The following is a 16,354-nucleotide window of genomic DNA, read 5'->3' on the forward strand; positions in this document are numbered from 1 at the left end:
CACTTTGTCTCATCTGCCCCTCCACAGGAACCCACACAGAGAGGTGGCATATCCATTATTTTTCCCATTTTAGCTATGAGGAAATCAAGGCTGATTCAGACAAGTTAAGAGACTGGCTTGGGATCTGATTGGCTCTTCTTGCCCAAGGTGCCGAGCTGTCTCCAAGGAATGTGGTCTTACAGCCAGAGCACACACATGACTGTGTTCAGGGAACATACACAATTTTGAGGCCAGGCAATCTCCCGGACGCAAAAGCAACTGTAGGTGGACAGATGTAGGACAGGATGCCTGGCATGAAATGCTGTAGGCTGGCCGGACCTAGGTTTTGTTCAAAGGCTGCCTGAACTCCCTGGCCCTGCATGAAGCAGAGTCTGTGTCTTTGCTGCTGGAGACTTTAACCTCTGGACCTTCTCCCACACACCTGTCCTCCTGTACTAAGCCCTGTGCTTGCGTCTCAGCAAATACCCTGATTTAACAACTTATGGTTCAAAGGGCCTTGTATGGCTCACTGTCTGTGGTGGTCTGACCTGGCTCTGCCTCTGTATAGTCATCCTCCTCCTTTTTCTTCTTTTAACCCCCTTTCCAATGGGGCCAAGACGTAGCAGCAGGAGAAAGATAGGTTGGAACACTATTTCAAAACTCTGCATTCACTACCATCTCCTTCCAGAACATAGGACTAAGGCCTTGAGCTACAAACTGTTTCTAAGTTCCTCCTGCCTTGCCAACTCAGAGGGCACTGCCAGAGGACCCCTGAGGCCACGGCCTGGCTGGCAAAGGCTGCAAAGCAACACTGGGTTCATAAACAATGAACAGAAATGCCCATGTCCACAGCCCATGAGGAAGGGCTAAAGGAGTACTTACTATCATGTCCTCATGGGAAGTATCCACAGTGTTAATTACTGACACCTAGAACCAAAGATATTGAATGCAACCAGTTAGAATGCAGTCATCTCATTAAATTCACTGCTCATTTCTCAAGTCCTCCACTGCATCTGTTCATTCATTCATTCATTCAGTAAAGGGTCAGCGTAAGTGCCTTCATTGTGCCAGGCACTGTGCCAGGGACTGGAGACATGGACACAAATAAGAGGTACTTCTTGCCCCCATGAAGCTTGCACATAAGTAACCCTAATAGGGCATGAAAAATACTTTAATAGGGTTTCCCTGTGCCATAGCAGCCTGAGGGGCTGGTGGTGGACATGAACTGGGACTCAGACAATGAGGAATTTGCCAGGCGACACGGGGGTATAAAGCACAGTTCAAGCAGATGGAATAACATGAGCAACGAGGGGGGATGTCCAGCGAGCCACCCTTGTTACCTTTGAGGGTGAAGAGGGATCCTGAGGGAGCTATGGCTGGGGTTTCCTTCCTGGATGACAGACTCTCATGTTCTAGGCAGTTTTTTGCATAACAGGGTTAATACCTAAGACTTTGAGAATTGATTCAAGTTTTTCCCGAGGCTGCTCCCTGCTCCACCACCTGTGACAGAGCCCAGTTTGTGGGGCGGGCACACAGCTGCTAGGGTCATCGCCTTCCTACCCATTCTCTGAGGTTCAGCTCAAATTATGCCTCCCCCCTCCCTTTTTTTTGGTCTTTTTGACTTTTCTAGGGCTGCACCTGTGGCATATGGAAGTTCCCAGGCTAGGGGTCTAATCAGAGCTGTAGCCGCCGGCCTACGCCAGAGCCACAGCAGTGTGGGATCTGAGCCGCGTCTGCAACCTATACCACAGCTCATGGCAACGCCAGATCCTTAACCCACTGAGCAAGGCCAGGGATTGAACCTGCAATCTCATCGTTCCTAGTTGGATTCGTTAACCACTGCATCACGACGGGAACTCCCTGCCTCCCCTCCTTGAAGATTCCCAGATTTCCCAACTGGCTGGCTTCCTCTGAATATCTTCAACACTAAATGTCTATGACACTTTATGCTGTTTCTTCTTACAACTAGAAGGTGAGCTGCCTGGAACCAGGGTCAGGTTCATCAGGAATTTTGAATGCTCTCAAATCACAGTGCTTGGCAACCAGAAGGAACTCAGTGGCTGTCTGCTGAATAAGTAAATGAACAAAAATGGACAGAGTTTTTTTTGTTGGTTTGTTTGTTTTGGTTTTCTTTTTATGCCCGCGGGTGCGGCATATGGAAGTTCCCAGGCTAGGGGTCCAATCAGAGCTGCAGCTACCAGCTTACACCACAGCCACGCCAGATCTGAGCTGTGTCTGTGACCCTACACCACAGCTCATGGAAATGCTGGATCCTTAACCCACTGAGTGGGGCCAGAGATCGAACCCACATCCTCATGGATACTAGCTGGGTTCTGAACCAGCTGAGCCACTATAGGAACACCTGGAACCAATATTTCTTACCATTTCACCTTTTTCCAGCAGAAGCCCTGCAGGTATAAAGTCTGACCTGACTTTTCCGAAAGTCAGGACCCTGGAAGAGGATGGCTGCAAAGCAGTTCAAAAGGTACACGTCAAGTAAGCAAGGGTTCTCTCATCCAAATCTAGATGCCCTATGCAGCAGGCCCTTGAGGTCTGCAAAGCCAAGTATGGAAGAGAGGCATCTCCCACATATGCCAAGTTGTCCTGGTTATAAAGTGTGCTCACGTGTGCACTGGGAAGGCCAAAGGGCAGAGCTGTCTGACAGACTAAGGAAATGAAAAAGCCCCGAGAGGATAAAGCACTTGTTCAAATGACTAAAGCTAGTTAAGGTGGAACTGGGAGAAGAGCTCCACCTGCTAACCTGGAGCCCACAGAGCTTCTTACCCGAAGAGGCTGCCTCTCCAGAACACAGAATCATCATTACGCCCAATTCCCTCAGTCAAGAGCTGAAGGCTAAGTAGGAGCAGGAAGAATGTTTACTGCTAGTTTCATACTAGGTCACCAAAGGACTTTGGAGATAACTAGCATTTATTCTGAATCACTCTCACCCACCAATCATGCTTCTGAACAAGTGTAGTTTTTTTTGTTGTTGTTTTTTAAGCTCCTTTTTTTTTTTTTTTAAAAAAAGCCCTTCCTCCTGAGCACCTCAAGTCGTCTGGTTTCATTAATAAGAGACGGCCCTCAAAAACAATCAGCTTTTCAGAATTAATGACTTAAAAACTCAATTAGAAAGAGCTGAGTGTCAGGGCATAAGAGACCCCCAACTCTACTCATCAGCTGAAGAATCAGAGGCCAAAAAACCCCCGAGTAATTTAAAACCTGGTCCCCTGCAGAGCAAGAACCAAAGCCAGCGTCCTGACTCCTGGGACCACCTGGGTTTCCTCAAAACCCCAGGCACGCCCATTTTCCTGAGAGCAATGTTTTACTGAACCCTCACTCTGTGCCAGGCTCAGGCTATTTGCTTCCATTCATTAGTTCCCGCTGGCGGTCATTCACTGGATGAATAAGTGCAGAGTCAATGTACACTGTGCACCACAGACGTTTAAACACCTGAGCCCCTGCCTCAGAGAGCCATTCAGTTCATCTTTACATCAGTTTCCTAAAATGCCCATCACACCTCCGGGCCCTGGGCCAGGCAGCTACTCCATAAACACCTCTGCTGGGAAGGGAGGAGGGGGAAAGTAATGGTTTCGAGGGTTTGAATCTCAGCTCTGCCACTCGCTGCTCAAAAAGCTTCACCTCCCTGAACCTCTAGCTTCCGTATTTGTCAAGGGTCGATAATAACAACACCGACTTCACGGAGCTGTTAGCCGACTGAGATTAGGAACACTGCTTGGAACCTACCAAGGGCTCAGGATACAGTACCTCCTAAGGTATTATGGGTTTTTTTTCCCATTGTTGGAGAACAAGAAGGAAAGCAAGGAGCAGGAGACGCAGCAGCAGCGGGGGCCGAAGCGTTCCGGAGGGTTCCGCGGCCTCCGCTTAGCCTTCCCCCGGCCTCTGCCTCCAAAACGTTCAGACCTGTAGGGCTGCGGCCCTCCAAACCCGAAGCGGTAACGGAGAGCTGAATGGCCCCAGTCCGGGGCTTCAACCTCCCTGCAACGAGGAATCCGAGAGGCCGCGGCCGAAAGCCCCCTCGGCGACTCTGTCCCCAGCACTCACCATGGTGGCAACAGCAGAGGTGGTGGCGGCTCCAGGCCTCGGACGTGGCAGGACCCGGCGGCGCCCGGGAACAGCTCACTTCCGGCGCCGGGCTGGCCGGCCTTCGGGCACCTAGAGGGAGCCTCCGGGTAGCAGCACGCTCCGCTCGCACAAAGGTTCCGGGCCTTTCAGGGGCGGTGCCAAGCTCTCCCCTGGCCCCACTCCTTCTCGGTGCAGATTGCGCAAGACGTAAAGGGGCGGGACTCTCCTTTCCACTGCGACCAGGATCTGGGGACTTGGAATTTGAAGGTCTAGTCTCTCTTCTCTCTGCCAACTCTTCCCTTTTCCTGAGATCCACACATTTAAGAAAAAGGACTCATACATAACTACACCTTCACCCACTTCTCTGCGGTTTTGGGTGCCACTGGCCTTATGTTGAACATTGTAGGGGGATTAATTTTTGAGGTAATGGGTAGACCGGTCCTAGTACTTCCTTGTTGTTGGTCTCTCCACAGACCCCAAGGTTGGGACCAGGGACAGAGAAGGCCAGGGAATAACCCCCTACCAGAGGCTGAGCCTCTCGCCAGGCCCTCTCCAAGCTGGAAGACACAGACCTCCAAGCTGCCTGTTCCTCACGGCTCTGGGATCCTGTGAGTCAGGCCCACCAGATAGATTTTCCAGGCAAGGAGAGATCTCAGCCAGGCTCAGGCAGCAAGAGCCCAGGAGACAACCCCCAGCTTCCCCAAACCCTAGGTCTCTGGCTTCCCACTGGCTGTACAGCTGGACAGAGCCTGGGATCTCCCCTCAGCCACACATGGTCTGGCAGCTCTGGGCTCCTCATGGCTTTAAGGAATCCAGTGACTTAGAATGGAGCCTAGGCACCAGTTGGGTGAGTCAGAATCACTCAGTTTCCTCTCCTGAAATTGGAAGGAAGAGTCCTAGCAGGAAACGGTCACTGTTGGAGGGATGAAGTTTAATTAAGGCTCAGAGTGCAATAGACCCAGACTATCAAGGGGCTTTGGAGAAGGGGTTGAGTAGTCGGGTCTTACAGAACTCAGGGCTGGACCTCGGAGCAGTAACTCCTCCCCCACCCCCACTTCAGTGTTCAAGACCCTTAATTTCCCTCTAATGGAGAAATATTGCAGGGAACAAAGGGGGAGGGCCTCTTGGGTCGCCTGTTTTTTAAGGGTAGGCTCTGGTCTCGGATCTGTAGCTGTATTACTGATTCTCTGGATGATGAAGTCATATTACTTCTTTCCGAGCCTCTCTTTCCTCAAGTTGAAAATGGGGACAATGACTCATTAGCTATAATACAAATACAATGCATGGAGCATAGTTGTTATTAAAGGAATTCCCTGGTGTGGAAAGATTGGGGATTTGGGACAAATGGTGCAACTCTATCTTATTCATTAAGGTATTTGCTGGTGGAACTGTAAGGTTTTGAGTGCTGATTCTGGCATAAGACTAGGTATCAATACTGTTTCTCCTACTTAAGAGGTGGGCACACCCTTCACTTCTCTGAGCTGCTGTCTCCTCTTTGGTCAAGTGGGAATTGTAATAATACCTCCACTGGAAAGCTGATGCTGGGAGTAAATGGACCTTTGGAGGTGAAACTGGGTTTGGAAGTTGTTTGGGCCCATGGTGCTTGACCTGGGGATCAGTTTTCCCTGAAAAGAACTGGGTTTTAGAGTGTGCGTATGTGTGCACACGCGCATGTGACCCTCAATCTTTAGACCAACACTGGGACCATCTCCTCCTGGGACATTCTTTACTGATTCTTAGCAGAGATTTGCAAATCAGACTCTTAGGGTGCCAGGTTCCCCTCTGCCTTCCTGCCCCCACCCCCCCATAGGCAATGCCACCTGCATCCTTTGTCCATATCTCCCATCACCTCCCTCCAGTTAATCCCAGGCCATTTTTAGCTTCCCCTAATTTGTGCCCTGACCTCCCAGATCCTCTGCCTCTGAATCTTCTCCTCTCTGTCCCCCTGAGTCTCTTCCCCCAAAGTCTTGTTCTCTGGGATTGTCAGCTCTTCCTCATGGAAGGTTAAGGACTCGCAGGCAGGCTGAACTTGCCTCCCTCACATGGTGACCATTTGAAAGGTGTGACTGGGTGGCAGGAGAGAGACCACGCCCGTGCAGTGCCCCCTTGGGCAAAATGCCTTTCCCTCCCAGGCACTCAGTTTCCAAATCATGGAGGGCAGGGACCCAGCTGCTCCACGGAAAAAGGCCTTGTGATGTGTACCATGTCTGCATTTCCACGTGTGCATTTATTGTTATTGCTCAGTATAGTGTTGAAAAGGCAGACAAATCCCATTGATTACAAAGAGCACAAGCCAGAGATACAGAGAAATCAAGAGTGTACAATAAGAGCACAGTCACTTCCCAGCCCCATTGTCCCAGAGCCCCCCAGAGCCCGGGCAGCTTGTGGAAGCTGAAGGCGGCACCATGTCCTCGCTACTCTGTTATAAAATATGTGCACACAAGAGTTAGCAAAGTGTGGCGACAGACCCCCGAGAGGAAAGGTCCAGAGGGAGAGCACCACAGGCATTACAAAACAGACTCAGGGGGCTGAGAAGGGTGGTTCCAAAGCAGCCTTAAATATCTTGTTGTTGGTGGAGGGGGCGATGGCTGATGCCCAGAGCCTGGGATCTCCCTCCCCCCAACTTGGGTGAACCGGATCTTTACATCCAAACGAGGAGGGCTTGCTTTGGAACTTGGGAAAGACCTGGGGATTTTCTGCTGTTGTTTGATTTAGGCCTTGGGGCTGGAAGACCCAAAAGCCTTCAGAGGAAAGCAACCTGCCCCTCCATCTTCTAACGGTGAGATCTCGGACCCTATGCAAAGAGTTTTAGGTGGGAGGCAAGTCACGGTGCACACCTTTGACAGCCTTCTGTAAGAAGAGCAAGAATGAGGAAGGGGAGTCAGGGTGGTGAGAAATTGCTGCATCCCAAGGGACCTGTTATTCAACTGACTCTGAATAAAGGGCAAGAAATGACCCCCCCCCCAAAAAAAAGAGAAAACAACAGTTCAGGCAAGGGAGATGGGAATAAATATTTCTCCATGAGGAGAACTGGCAACTGAGGCACACATGCTGCCAGTTCAGGGTCTGGGAAAGACCCTTCTTTCTTGCCTGGACTAGGGCAGATGGAGGGTCCACCCCAGCACAGCCAAGATGGGTGAGTTTGGTCCCACACCGAGATCAGGTGGGGGCTCAGTGTCCTCTCCTGATGACAGCCTGGCTTAGGGGACAGGAGAGATGATGGGAAGAAAACCAGGCTTCTCTCAGGGTTTAGGACACCATTTTTATATGTCCCCTTCGAGGGCACTCTGTTTAGTAACCCGGAGAGGACAGGGGACAGGTGGGAAGATGTTTGCACCTAGAATGACAGGGCAAATGATATCTGGGGGAGAGGAGGGCGGGAGGATGGAGCACTTGGCAAAATTTCAAGTTTACCTGGAAGGATAGATGTGAGAGATAACCAGGAATTTTTTTTAAGTAAAGAGTATTTATCCCACCACATAATAAAACATAATAGAAATCAATAATAATTAAACTATATGGCTGGTGCCAGATGAGACACCCAGATGAGGGAACAGAGGAGCAATTCCAGAAATAAACTCCAGCCTCTCTGAGCTGTTAGGATGTGGTAAAGGAGAGTTTCTGTATGGTTGGGAAAGAGGGGCTATTTGGTAACTGGGTTACCCAGGCTGAGACAGGTCCGGAGTCCTTGACCCTGGTGCACTCATTGCCATTGGTCTGGTTTCAGAAGAAGGGGGCCCCCCTTCTTGCCAACACTCTGCTCAAGGGGGTCAAGGGGCCATGGTAGGAGCAACCGAGGCTGTTTTCGAGTGAAGGAAGGACAGGCCTCAGTTTGCTTCCTGTCCACCTCACTGAATGGGGCCCTGCTCCTCCATCAGCTGTTGGGGGCGACAGATTGGTGAACTTGGACCTCAGGACAGAATCTGCGACCTTCTTCTGGAGCTCTTGTCCAGAGGGCAGACAAGAAGCTAAAGAGATGGTGCAGTTCCACACCAGAAAGAAAGGATACATTACAGAGTATAGATTTACTACGTTCTGTTTGATGTTGGTTTCTGCCTTCTCTCTCTCTCTCTTTTTTTTTTTAAAGACCACAGACATTTCAGAACCACACTGCAGGAGTAAGAAGAGTCAGCCATTGAAAGCATAACCATTGCATAGTATTAAATGAACAGAGATGGTGAGTTCTTTATTTACAATTATTGTCTAGATAAAAAAATTCATAAAAACAGATGAATGGTCATAAATTATTTACCCCCTAATGGGGTGAACTGCCAAACGTACCCCATGCTGCTAGATATAGGACGCGGAGTGCAAGCCTGATGTACTACAGTGAGTTCTGACAAACCAATCATTCCCTGTGTGTGTGTGGATGTGTGTGTGTGTGCAAGTGTGGGGCTGGGGGTGTGTGTGTGGGACAGCATCCATCATTCCCGACAAGAAAAGACCAACACTTATGTCAGGCATTCTTGGTAGCTCCCATCGCTCCTTATCCCCTGAGCTAAGCCCCACTTGGGGAGACCCCCCACTGCTTTCCTTGCATCCTGACTCCACACGAGCAGGGAGCATCAGTGTTGCATACAAGCGGAGCTTTCCTGGTGTCAAGGAATGAGGTCATGGACACAAGGTCGGAACAAAGGGGGAGATGGAAAACCTTGAAAAAGTAAACTGCCAAAAAACAAAAAACAAAAAAGCAAAAAACCCCACAAACACACAACGTTCCAAGGCTGCCCCATGTTTTATAGGAGCAGGTCTTTTCTTTCTCGCAGGAGAGCAGTGGGCTGAATCAGTGGTGTTGGTGCTGGAATCCAATAAACATATCTGAGAGCTGGTCACCCTGGTGGGGGTGGGGTGGGGTGGGGTGAGGGGATGCAGTTTACTCTGCTGGGTACATTCAGAGACATTTCTTCATGACATTCAGGAGATGCTCTTGCGCAAAGAAGGTCCTCCTTTCAGGAAGTTTTTGCCAGGTGGGATGGGCTGACTTGGGACCCCAAACCCTCGGGTTTCTCCACAGCCGTCCAGATGCAGGCCCCTCCCAGCTGACTATGGCTCTGTTCCCGCGTGGCTCTCATCTTGTTTGTGGAAGAGTTCTCTGGGCCTGGAGAAGGGAAGGGCCTGGGCTGACTCAGAGCAAATGTGGGAAGGATCAGTATGAAGAATGCATTTTGCAAGCGAGGCGGGAAGTGTTTGGTTTTCCTTGAAGCATGGGACATCGTCGATCATGGTATTCAAAATGTCTTTTGCACTGTACAAGTTTATGGAAAAAGATCGTATGCTGAAAAGTCTCAAAGCAAACTTTGTATTAAATACAAAAGTTCTTTTATGAAAAAAGCTGATACCCACAAAGTGCTTAGCAGTTAAGAGGCTGACATACAATTAAATAAGCTCTTATGAAGTGGGATTACTAGTGCCGTTATTGTCTTGGGGGAAAAATAACCACCTTTTCTCGCCTGCGATACTGTAGGGTTTCAGAATGGCTTTCTGTCTGGGAAACAAGACTCGCTGTTTGAAGGCTACAGTATATTGCGACTACAGGAAGACAATTGGGTTTAAAAAAAAATCACACTGAATACATCTCAATGTACACATCATAAGGTTCGTTCGGATCTAAATAGTGCAGAGAAAAAGGCTATTCTTCTTCAAAAAGAAAAAGAAAAGCAGCAAGCCATAATGATCCTCATCCAATATGCCAACAGCTCTTATGCTGGAATTTATAAGGAAATAAGCCTCTAAATTACTAACTGAAAAAAAAATCAACACAATAGCATTTATAATATTGCCACACTACCTCAATCTCTGTACAGACAGTGCCAGAGAGAACCTCTGTTTCAAATGCTCTTAGTAAACGCAAGTGAATTTCATTGAGAGAAAAGTCTTCACCCAGTGCTTTGCAGACTCACTGTCTGGGAGCCCAGCTGCCTTCAGTGCTTTGAGCCCTGGAAGCCTTCTCTCCCTCCTCGCCCTTTGTCTGCAAAGCACACTGTTGGACCCCTCAGGATGGATACTCGCTAACATTTGGCTTCTGCCTGAGCCTCCCTCGGTAGTGACGTCATTGAACGGAAATAGCAGGCAAAAATCAGAGCATGGCTATCTTAAAACATCAAGGATGCAATCCAGGGAGGTGTCTGTCGGGCTGAGCTGTTTTCATAGCATCTCAGCCACCAGTGTCCTTAAACCATACAAATAGCTGAAGACGTTATCTACAGGTTTGTAAACAAATTACATTCTTCTTTTAGGACATAAATAAGTTAAAATAGAGCAATTTAAGCGGAAACAAGGCAACATGCCGGCAAAGAAACTTTATATATCCATGTATATATATTTATAATATATATATATCTACCTATCTATATGGACGTATACGCTCTTGGAGAAGTATACGTTGATATAGATACAAAGAAATGGATATAACCTGGTGAGTGTCTGAAGTTCTTCGGTTCCATTGGTGCAAATTTTCTAGGCGAGTTAAGCTCTGCAATTTCAAAAAGTTGTTAAATTAACCTATACAACTGAGACCATGCTGCGCAAGCATTTCAAAAACTCACAGATCAGTGGATTGGATAAATAGTCTCAGAAAAGAGTCCGTTTGCAGTTCCCGCCTATGAAAACAAACAAACAAACAAAAAAACCCTTCCCCAACCCCCCCCAAACCAAACCAAGGAGAAGAAGAGTGCAGTACATTCATGCAGGGGGTGTGGTGGCTGGGCGGGCGCATGGCTGGTCCACGTTGGGCAGGAGCCAGGAAGGGCTAGTTCTGGGAACCCCGCTCACTCCCTTAAGCCCCGGAGGAGATTCCGCCCTCGTCTCAAAGTGAAAAAGAGTTCAAACAGCATCGCAGCCAGAAAAAAGGTCTGTTGGGTGGAAACGGTTTTCTTGCCAGTATTTGGTTTCCTGTTGTTGCTCGCTGCTGCTTGCGTGAGTCGAGTGCCTGGATGGGTGGGTGCCCGGGGAGGTGGGTGGCGGCGGGGTCCTCAGCTAAAGCGACGTCTCCAGGCTGTGGATGGGGCTCCCTGGACTTGAAGAGGTAGCTGATTTGCTTGTGTCGGTCGTCAGGTTGATCCCACTGTCGATGGCGCTGTTATTCTTGTTGAGCGATGTGGGCGGGCTCGAGTTCTGCTTGAGCGCAGCATCTTCTTCCAGGTCGGTGTCATCAATGAGGGGGATGTGGGGCTGTGAATCTTCGATCCGGAACTCAGGATGAGCCATGAAATTATGGATGGAGGTTCGAGACTCAGGCTTTTCTAGACCTTCATAGAGAGAGCTACGGAACGCCTTCACGACGCGGATCTGCAAGGGAAGCGCTGGAGTCAGAAGCACTGCCCTGGGGGCTGGGGGGCCGGCGGCCAAGATCTGGGGGGCTCAGAGGGGGCACGGGTTGGAGAGGGGTTAGGGCATGGCAGTGGCTGGAATCCACAGTCGCTGGGTGTTATGTGCACGGATAGGAGAGGGAAGAATGGAAGAGGGGGCTCAGGTTATGTGCATCCACGAGGTTTGTTTAAATTGCTCGAGGTTGGGGTCAGAACTACGGTATTAAGGCAGGAGGAAGGAAGCCCCATCACAGAGGTGATAGGAGGCAGTGGTTAGAGGAAGCTTAGTCCACTCCAGCGGGCAACCACACCTAGTGAGAGACTGAGCCTTGTTAACTCTAAAGCAGAGGTTCAACCATGCAGAAGGGGAGTGGGACCAGGTGGGAAGAAAGTGGGAAGGAGGAGAGGCTATTTGTCAAAAATTAATCTTAAAAAAATAAACCACACACAGTTAAGAAACCACACGACACGGAACAGATAACGCATCACAAACAAAAAGGAACAGAAAGGAGAGACAGTCAGATGAGCTGGGATGAGAGGAGACACATGAGGGCCCAACAGAGAAGGGGGACATCACACGGAGGCAGCAAAGCAAACCAAAGCCAACTCGGGGCTTCCTGGGGTGCAGAGCAGAGGCAGCCAGAAAGCACAGAGGGGCTGGCGACCCATGACATTCGGGGGCAGGAGCATGCTACAGGGGGAAGCAGTCGGGAACCACACTGCACACATAGACGGACACACGGCTACACTTGGAAGCCTGGACAATGTGAACGGAGGTCGTTTGTACCCAACGTTTCTTCCCTTCATGCATTTGGGAGGTAAACACTCGAGTATAGACTCAAAGCCCTGGTCAGTCATTGGAGTTGGCTGTGGGGTCCCCTATTTCCTGTTTTGTTTTTTTTTTTTCTTCTTCTTTCTTTATTTGTGCTTTGAAAACACAAAACCGAAAAAAAAAAAAAGAAAAAAAAGAAAAAGAGGCCAGAATGAGATGGCCAAACCCAGCCCCTGGGTAGGATTCTAAGCAGGGGTGGCTCTGAGCCACCAAACAGCAAGTTCTTTCATTTTCTGTGTCTCAGTTGGAACCTGGGTTCCCTAGAGAATGCAAGCAGGCTGGACACTGAGTCCTACAGGCCAGTGGACAGAGCACTGGATTCCGAATTAGGAAGACCAGAGTCTGAGTCTGGGCTCTTCACATCTGCTGCCCTGACTGTGGGCAAGCCACACCACCTGGTTGGCTGCCCCCTGTCCCGAGTTACATGGTGCAGGGGAATGGGACACTTGCTTGGAAGAGAGGTGTCTCTTCTTTGGACTCCTGGGAGAGGGAGCCATGCCTGCCACCCCATGGGGCCAGTGGGACTTGGGCAAAAGTGCTTCCTCCTCTCTTCCCAGCCCCCACTCAGAGCAGAGCCAGTGGTGGGGAAAATGATCCTGCAGCGATCCCTCCAAGGAGCAGAGCCTCAGCCCAGGCGGCCAGCTGGGCCTTTCCTGCAGAGCAGCAGCTGCCACGCATCCCAGGCCTGGGGGAGGCAGAGAACTGGAAGAGGCAGTTGCGGGGAGGCCCCTGCGGTCCCAGGATTGGAGGAGCTCTCAGCCTAACTCAGGGGAGCTCGCTGGTGGGACAGAGGTAGGGTAAGCCCTGTCCATGGAAGTGAATTTTCATGATGGCTGTGGCTGATGGTTTTAAGTGTCTTAGCTCAGGGTTTACTTTACTATTTCAGAGGGGAGTCTTTAAAAAGCACATCATAAGCTCTCTGCCTTTATTTCTTTTTCTTTTTTCTTTTTGCGCTGCACCTGCAGCAAAAGGAAGTTCTCGGGCTAGGGGTTGAATCGGAGCTGCAGTTGCCGGCCTACACCACAGCCATGGCAACACCAGATCTGAGTTGCATCTGTGACCTACAATGCAGCTCACTTAACCCACTGAGTGAGGTCAGGGATTGAACCCGCATCCTCACAGAGACATCAGGTCCTTAACCCACTAAGCCACAGTGGGAACTCCTCCTCTGCCTTTTAATTTAGAGTGCACAGAGAGGAATTTAAGTTTGTCAATGATCCTTCTAGGTCTTGTGCAGACCCTACAGTTTCTATTTTTTTTGAAAAAGTTTTTCTCCTTTGCTGTCAGCCATCAATAACTAGTTCTGACTTTTTCTTGTCTTCTCAAAAGCATCTCTGTCCCTTCTCCTTTGTGCTCAGGGCTGGGGACTCCAGGGAAACCTGCCTGTTAGAATTCTGCTTTAAGTAAGAGGCATTGAGTGCCAAGCAAGAGCCAGCCAGACACCAGGCATTGGTGCTGGTGCTCTGAGAAGGCCATTTGGCTGGAGATTTCTTTCTTCCTGTATCCCTTCTTTGTGGCTCTGTAGAGATGATTCAATATTCTGATCTCCTAATAAGTGGGCCATCACACCCTTGATTAAGTGAAAACAACAACAAAGGCCTCAGTTTTCTTAACTGCAAAATGGGAATAATAATTACCCTGGTAGCTGCCCAGCCCTGTGCCCAGTGTGCTCTGAGGCTGAGCTGCAATAAGATGCCAGCCGGGAGTGCCGGGTGGAGGAGGAGGGATGGTGGCAGGACCCTGTCATGTGACTGACAACGTGGAGTGGATGACACACGATGAGATGCAGGCCGCTCCCCCTCCCCCTGGAATGGAGACAACAGAAAGAATGAACTGCTCTGGACAAGACTGTGGGGACAAGACTTTTTGGGACACCCCGCCACGGCCATCTCAAGTCTCCACTTCGGTTCTCTCGCGGCTGAAATGGAAAAAAGTATGGGAAGAAAAAAACTCTTCCATCTCCCCTCCCTGCCTGCCCTGGTGCTGGGCTGTTCTGGCATGAGCCGCGTCTGGGCGTGGGCTGAGGGGGAAGAAAGCAGGGGCCTCGGTCTGGGGGCTTTCAGATGTTTTGGTTCCATCAGCATAAAGGGTGTCGGGGGCGCTGAGGAAATGCACGGGCCCCGCTCTGGGGATGACATACTCGAATGTTTACCCGGCTTCAAGGAAGCCAAGAGTCTGGGATTGATTCACATTCATGTCAGGCTCAAGGTTAAAGACTCACAACCTCTTTTAATTTCACTCTCTCTTGCTGAACTCTGTGTCCAGGGTTCTCTAGCCCTCTAGGGAAACAAACACATGGAATATTCAGACAGTGGAGAGGTCTGAGCTCCCCCCCACCCAGAAGCAAGCCGTTTTCTCACCAACCCAAGGCTGCGCTAAGTCGGTTACCAGAATTCTAATGAGAGGTCCAGCTTCCTTCCCTTCCCTTCTTCTTCTTTTCTCCCCCTAAGAGATGCAAACTCCTCACCCCAGCAGTGCTCAGAACCAGGAATCTGAAGGCAAGTGGGAGTGGACGTGCCCTAGCTAGTGGGGTACGGCGTCCAGAATAGGCCTACCTGGGGTTGGGAACCTGCTGCCCTGGGCCCGCTTGGTTCAAAGAAGTAGGACCTTCATGGAGGCTGCTATGAATTTGCTAAATACAAAGGTGGCTTGAGATATAGTAGGAATTAGTGAGAATAAGAGAGAGGGGCTGTGTAGCTTGGCCTTGAATCCAGGAGCTGAATGGTCAATTCTGTTCCCATCACCCATGGGAAGGCACCCTCCTCCTCCATCCCTGCTGGGCTGGTGAATGCAAGTGGAGAAATGGCTTCCAGGCTGTCTAGACCCTAGGGCAGTGGCTCCTGTTCACTAGATGGGGCTGTGGGCATGGGCACTGGTTCCACAATGGAAATTCAACCTCTGTGGGCTCCAGATCTGTGGCTTGTCTAGACAGTGGTGTGGATGGTGGGAAAAATGAAGGCTTTTGGAGTCAGACCTCTTGCCACTTATGTGCTACGTGATCCTGGCCAAGTCAGTCTGCTTCTCCGAGCCTCAGTATCTTTCTCAGTTAAATGAAGATATTGGCAGAGCTTCTCTCTGCACATTTCCGTTGTGAGGTATATGTTGAGTGAAGGATGTGGGAGACTGCTTTGGAAGATGTTGGGTAAGGCTTGAATGTAAGGCATTAGAGGGGTACCATTAAGTTTCTGGGGGGAAAAAGCCAAACCTGCTTTGGAGTAAGTCATAAGATGAGAACAAGAGAGTGGACCAGAGTTTCCTCCTGAACATTCCAGATGCCAGTCTGACCAGACTGTCCTGTGATCACATGCATCTGTCTGCTTGGGGTCCTTCCTCCTACAGGGGTGCCAGGGGAGGGGTGTGTGATGTGTTTGGGGGGCTCCTCAGCCCTAGATGTGCCACCCTGCCCTAAACCTTTGTGGTCACTTCTGACAGCCCAGGGGACAGCGGTGTGACCTCTTCTAGAGGAGACCCCAGTTATTTTGGACTCAACATGCATGCAGCCCCTTCCTCTACTGCAGAATCCCAGGAAGAAGATCCTGCTCAAAGAGGCAGGTAGCAGCCCACCTTTCCAGCCACCTACTCAGGGCCCCTTCTCTTACTCCCTAAACACCTGCTTCACACCCTGTGGGATGAAAGTCTTTTGGCTTCTGAAGGGACCCTTCCTGGTATCTAGATGGTATCCCTCAGAGTCCCTGGGGACCAGAGGAGGTGACACTGTTCTAGAAACTATTCGAGCAAAGGGGGGACCAGGGGATATTTGAGTTCACATCATGACTGTGTTGCCCCAAAATGTGCGTATTAAAACTACAGAGTTTGTGATCCCGTTTGGAACCAGACTTTTTTGGAGACCCCATGCCCAAGAAAGGGCCCCAGATTACAGGCTGGATTCTACAATATTGGGTAGGAATGCTACTGATGATTCCTGAGGAGGTGTGATGCCTGGGGTAGAGGCAAGGTGGCTCTTGGCAGAGGGCCTCATGCTTGACCTGCCCTTGACCCCAGAGAATGATGGATGGTGGGAAAGGCCTAGAGGCTGCTTCTCAAAGGCTGTTCCAAAGTTGGGTCACCATGGCAGAAAGGGATTAATGTGGCCTGGAAGGAGACTGGCTTGGAGAGGGGAACTGAGGCCAGGGAGAAACGGGCATTTCTCCAA

The 16,354-nt window shown here is 50.1% G+C and overlaps 2 protein-coding genes across 16 annotated transcripts in view; both read right to left on the reverse strand.

The window, feature by feature from the left end:
• Positions 1-4,174, reverse strand: part of SEC13 (SEC13 homolog, nuclear pore and COPII coat complex component) — a 40,792-nt gene extending 36,618 nt beyond the window's left edge. Inside the window, exons 1-2 of the mRNA XM_021069320.1 lie at positions 4,042-4,174; positions 862-906 (exon numbers count right to left, since the gene is read on the reverse strand). Of these exons, the coding sequence (XP_020924979.1) occupies positions 862-906; positions 4,042-4,044 (48 nt within the window). The 5' untranslated portion in view covers positions 4,045-4,174. The remainder of the gene's footprint in view (positions 1-861; positions 907-4,041) is intronic.
• ATP2B2 (ATPase plasma membrane Ca2+ transporting 2) overlaps positions 6,271-16,354 on the reverse strand; it is a 370,618-nt gene continuing 360,534 nt past the window's right edge. For 9 of the 15 annotated variants that reach the window (XM_021069324.1, XM_021069321.1, XM_021069329.1 and 6 more), the window contains one exon: positions 6,271-11,349. In XM_021069324.1, coding sequence (XP_020924983.1) covers positions 11,038-11,349 — 312 coding nt within the window. In that variant the 3' untranslated portion in view covers positions 6,271-11,037. Of the gene's footprint in view, positions 11,350-14,425; positions 14,481-16,354 lie in introns of all 15 variants that reach the window. The other 6 variants (XM_021069335.1, XM_021069331.1, XM_021069332.1 and 3 more) reach the window with 4 other exon arrangements.

This window comes from Sus scrofa, chromosome 13 (genome assembly GCF_000003025.6).
Source record: "Sus scrofa isolate TJ Tabasco breed Duroc chromosome 13, Sscrofa11.1, whole genome shotgun sequence".
NCBI classification, from domain to species: Eukaryota; Metazoa; Chordata; class Mammalia; order Artiodactyla; family Suidae; genus Sus; species Sus scrofa.